Genomic DNA, 5,669 nt, shown 5'->3' with positions numbered 1-5,669 from the left:
TAGATAGCTTATATAAGAGCCCAAAGCTGGCAAGTTCCTTCTCATAAACAGAATCCATCCTTCTCATGACATGCATTTTTCTGTTTTTACCTACAACATCCCCAGAACCATCTAAGTAGGTATTTCACCTACACCACCCCTGAACCAAGTAAGTAGGTATTTCACCTATACCACCTCCTGAACCATCTAAGCAGGTAACTTTTGTTGTTGTTGTTGTTTGTTTTTGAGAAAAAAGCCTTTGGATACATTGAAGTCATCGTGATGTAGTGGGAAGAGTGGAATTCGGAGCCAGGCAGACCTGGATTCTAACACTGGTGCTGTATGTGCAGCCTCTTTTAGGATTTAGCTCAGCAGGCTTGGAACTGCAAAGTATAAATGTGTACTGAGAACACTTCGTTGTGATGATTCCAATACCTCTGCCCAGTGGATGAAGCTGAAAATAAAAGACATGAGCCAGAATACATTTTGTGATAACTTTTTTATCCCTTCTCTTTAGAAAAAAAATATGTACAAAAAAAGGTAAGAAGAGCCAACATGGAAGTGTCAAGAAAACATTCGGATAGGTACAGACAAGGGAGCTCCTCTCTTAAAGGAGTTTCACATCGGTTATCACCATGCTAGAAAAATGAGATGCAGTTAAAATTCTAGAACAATTAAAAGCCACAAAATCAAGCTGTTGCTCTGGGCTCTGGGTTGTAGATGCTCTGATAATAACCTTTCTGTAAAATAATACTGTGCAAACTGTAAAATATTCATTTTCATATAAAGTCCATACAATATGATATACAAAACTATTGAGTTGACAGGGGAGGCTGGTGCTGGCTGCTTTTGAAAGAAGGCTAGGGTCACATGCCTGCCCAAGGGCATAATTCCAGAATCATCTTGAGTTTCGTAGATGGGAGAGACCATTGTCTAAGAAAGAATCATATAATCCCAATACCCCTCAAATTCAGGATTTTTCTGCCAATTGTTTGTGTAACGAGGTGACTTCATTAATATATTACTTTAACTTAGAATGCAATGACACATGAAGATATCAGAACACGAAGTTCTTTTTGAAAGTAATATTTCTTTCTGTACAATTTGATTTTGACATTTGCCATTATCCAACATTGTCCTCCCTGCAACTCAAAAGTTAACTTTCATTAATATTCAAAAATTCTGGAGGAGGCAGCAACTGTGATAATAAACGGTTAAAGTGAATTGTTAATATTAATTTTATTTCTGTGTCTATAAAACTGAGAAAAGATTTGTGTACAAATATCACAAAAACAACATCAATCATTGAATAAATGTGGTTCTTCAATGCACACTTGAACAAGAAGAAAATTTTGTTGGTTTGAAATTCTGGCATAAATATATTAAAGCTGACCAAAAAAAAAAAAAAATCAGGGCAAGCTACATCACTTCCTCATACAAAAATGTACAAAACATTAGCCTCTAACTAGATAAACATAATACTTGTCTTCACAGTTTGACATTGAGTAACTGTGTGTCTTGAAGTATTGAATTAGAGGGTGATTAAAAAAAACACAAACCAGCTTGTGACACATCAGCCGTCTCAGGTAACTTCGGTCATGGAGGCAGAGTGATTCTGCAAACACAAGCAGATAAAATCTTAGCGATGGGTTGATTGACACCTACATGCACACACTCCTCTTTCCCCCCTGAATCTCTCTTGCTTTCTTATCTCCTCGAGTTTGCACAGGCTGTTCCCTCTCTGTGATATGCTCTTCTGAGACCTCTGAAATTATTGCCTCTCCTGGTAAATCTTCCCTCATTTTTCAACCCAAATCAGATGATTTTTTCATCCAAATTTGTTCTCTCTATAGAATTCTGCTTTATGTTATACTTACTATATATAGGATCTCAAATAACTATAGCTATCTCCCACATCTTTTAAAAGGAAACTAGAGGCCCGATGCACGAAATTCGTGCAAGAGTAGGCCTTCCTTTCCCTGGCTGCCGGCACCAGCTTCCCTCTGGCACCCGGGACCCAGGCTTTCCTCGCAGCCCCAGCTTTGTCCAGAAGGTTGTCCGGAAGGATGTTAGTCTAATTCGCATATTACGCTTTTATTATTATAGATGTTTTTAATATTGGACAGTTCTAATTTTTGAAAAATTTCCATATTATTTATTCTTTGAGTCATGAGTTATATAGCAGTGAGTTTAATATTTTCAAATGCATAGGTTTTTTTTTTTTTAGATATTTTTGAAATTTTTTTCTAGAGAATATAGTCTGTATGATATAGATTCTTTAAAATTCCTTGAGATTTACTTTATAGTCTTCTATGTGGTTTTCATGTTTCATGTGTTTTGAGAAGGATTATACATAATGCACATTAGATCACCCTTTTTAAACATTGATGTCTTTACTATATTTTGTTTGCTTATTAATTACAGAGAGTAATGTGCTAAAATCTCCTACTATGATTGCAGCTTTTTCTAGTCAATTTTTGTTTATATGCTTGTTTATATAACCCCTATATTTTGTTTATATAATTTATATATGCAGTTGACCCTTGAACAACATGGGTTTGAACTGTGTGGGTCCACTTATAAGCAGATTTTTTCCAATAAATACTGTAAATGTATTTTCCTTTAGGATTTTCTTTCTTTTTTAAATATATATTTTTATTGATTTCAGAGAGGAAGAGAGAGGGGGAGAGAAATAGAAATATCAATGATGAGAATCATTGTTTGGCTGCCTCCTGCATGCCCCCTATTGGGAATCAAGCCCACAACCCAGGCATGTGCCCTGACCGGGAATTGAACTTAGATCTCCTGGTTCATAGGTCGATTGTCAATCACTAAGCCACATTGGCTGGGCTCCTTTATGATTTTTAAAATAATATTTTCTCTTCTCTAGCTTACTTTATTGTAAGAATACAGTATATAATACATATAACATAAAATATGTGTTAATTGACTGTTTATGTTCTTTTTTTTTAATATATTTTATTGATTTTTTACGGAGAGGAAGGGAGAGGGATAGACTTAGAAACATCGATGAGAGAGAAACACCGATCAGCTGCCTCCTGCACACCCCCTACTGGGGGATGTGCCTGCAACCAAGGTACATGCCCTTGACCGGAATCGAACCCAGGACCCTTCAGTCCGCAGGCCGACGCTCTATCCGCTGAGCCAAACCGGTCAGGGCTGTTTATGTTCTTGGCTTCTGGTCAATAGTAGACTATTAGTAAAGTTTGGGGGGAGTCAAAATTTATACATGGATTTTCAACTCTGTGTGTGTGTGTGTGTGGGGGGGTCAGGTCCCCAACCCCTATGTTGTTCAAGGGTTAACTGCATAACCCCCACCTTTTGCAGCCCAAAGCTTCCTCTCTTGTTTGAACTTAACCTCTCCCCACCCACCTCTCCCATCTCATCCTCAGCTCCCAAGTCCATAGAATTGGCAAATAACTTAAGAAACTGTGGCTATAGCTGTAATTAATTATTACAGGTTTCCTGATTCCTGTTTGAGAGCTCAAATAAGAATTTTAGAAATTGCCTATTTTGTATTTTTCAAGGTACTCTTCTTATCTGTCATATTTGTAAAAACTAAGGTTGGATGCATTTTTACCATAATGTGAAAAATAACTGTGTTATAGTATGCTTCCCTTTTGAAAATTGATTTTTGGCTAATACTTCGGTCATTTATAATATTCCATTTAAGAGTAAAAGCTTAAGATAAAGTCATCCAACACTCTAAGATAACTAAATGGGTGACTTTGGGCAGATTTCTTTCTCTCCAAGTTTGTTCTCTCCAAGTCCTCTTTGCTACTTAGAATATGAAATCTTTGATATCACTGGCATGAAGGGGGCCATTAGAATTCCTCTGGGATTTTTTCTTAAATATAATCTTTTTCCCCTCCAAATTGCTGAATTAGAATCTCCTGGAGTAAGGTCCCAGGCATTTGGATCTCCCATGGATTAGATTCTTGTGTGTGTTAAAGAAAAAACAAGTCTTCTTCCCCTCCCCCCCATCTGGAGACACAAGGAAACGAAATTGTTCAACACTAAACTTGATTGCTCTGGGGAATGTGGGCATGCAGATGCAGAGAGTGGCTTGAAGCCAGTGTCTTTAGGATCACAACAACTCTATAGGACCACAGAATAATGCTTTGGAAACGTGGCCATTTTTGTTTTGTTTGCATTCTGTAATTATCTACTTTCTGGTTTCTCGTCAGTGCTTGGGAAAGATTTTAGAAAAATGCACCCTGTCTCCATCAACCCAACCAAGGGGAGTCACAGAAGGCAGACATTCAAATGTGAGTTGATATTTGAGAGAGGAAAGCAACACAGTAGCTCTGGGGACTCCATGTGGCAAAGGGGAAAGTGTCAGGAGGAAGGAAAGAGGGGCGACTGGGTGCCCTCCCCATCCAGACAATCTACTCTTCTCCTTGAGGTATTTTGAACAGTGAAATGGATTTCATGGGTGTGAATGGTGCTCTGAAGAGAGGTTCAGATCTCCTGTCCGATCCCCCAGATCTGCCTCCTGGGTAGATGGCTCCAATTCAGAAATGGCAAAGGACTAGCTTCTAACTGAAAACACGGGTGTTGGAACTGCACAGGGGAGCTCTTGCCCACAGGGGAAAAGGGAGGAAATATTTATTTGGGAAGAGCTGTAGCTCAGTTCAAACACACTAACCCCTAGGGCATGTTTCCATTTTCAAATGAGAGTTGCAGATTTCAAAACGAAATGTCCCTGGAATGAAATCAGGGCCTTTAGAAATATATAGGCTTGTGTCTTCATTTTGACTGGGTTACGTAAACACTTTGTGCTTTACTCACTTCATCTATAAAATAGAATAATGATGCCAATTGCAGGATTCTTGTGAGATTGAATGTGATGGTTTGAAATAAGCCAGCTTTCTTGACCAACAAATACAGGGAACATTCTCCTCACTCGCCCTGTGGAAATATTTGACATTAACAGCGGAGGGTGGTTACTTGAACCTCCCACGTTGGTATGGAAGACATCACTTGAGAGGTCAGAACTTCCATCCAGCTTCCTGTAGCTTCACTTGGACTAGCCTGCACAAGTCCTGTTCGCTGTTGCTCATACATTTCTAATTTCCATCGAGGTTCTATGGCCTGATTTTAGGTTCTTTGTTTTGACTCAAGCGTCTAGCTCAGGCGTTGGTTCTGGCTTGCATCTGTCTACTCGCCAAACATTATTTCACACCCAGTGAATGCCAGGAAATATGAAGAGTCAGGAAGATATAGTTCAGATCCTCAAAGATCTCTAAGTCCTTGTAGGAGGCAGACGTGAGGGGATATTCTTGGCTTTAATTGTGAGGGGCGGTCCAGAGGGACTCTGAGGGTCCTCTGGCCCAAGACTGGTATTCAGGAAAGGCCTCAAGTTGTACCTAGATGAGGTGATCTACATGGATACAAAGATATGTGAAAGAAGTTCCACTATTGCCTATTGTGAGCAATAAATCAATATATTAATTAAAAGATTTTTAAAAATCTATCTTGTGAATAGCAGTTTTTGAAACCCTGTTTGGCACTTCATTTTTTCAATGTAAGTGGAATCTCCCAAAATATGGCCTGGTTGTCTCTTGGCCTGGTCAACTATTCGTGGTCTCGAAGAGAAGAGAGAAGGAAGGTGGAGAAGGCTTCAGACAGAGGGTAACCCTTGAGCAATGCAGGGAGGGGGGGGGGGT

General features: G+C 39.1%; 1 protein-coding gene across 3 annotated transcripts in view; it reads right to left on the bottom strand.

The window, feature by feature from the left end:
• Positions 1-459: 459 nt before the first annotated feature.
• PLPPR1 (phospholipid phosphatase related 1) overlaps positions 460-5,669 on the bottom strand; it is a 118,433-nt gene continuing 113,223 nt past the window's right edge. For 2 of the 3 annotated variants that reach the window (XM_014543234.1, XM_005870668.2), the window contains exon 7: positions 1,096-1,594. In XM_014543234.1, the coding sequence (XP_014398720.1) occupies positions 1,562-1,594 (33 nt within the window). In that variant the 3' untranslated portion in view covers positions 1,096-1,561. Of the gene's footprint in view, positions 1,595-5,669 lie in introns of all 3 variants that reach the window. The other variant, XM_005870667.2, reaches the window with a different exon arrangement.

Source organism: Myotis brandtii, unplaced genomic scaffold, assembly GCF_000412655.1.
Source record: "Myotis brandtii unplaced genomic scaffold, ASM41265v1 scaffold320, whole genome shotgun sequence".
NCBI lineage: Eukaryota > Metazoa > Chordata > Mammalia > Chiroptera > Vespertilionidae > Myotis > Myotis brandtii.
Note: the sequence above shows the minus strand (reverse complement) of the source record. Positions and strands in the feature narration are given on the sequence as shown.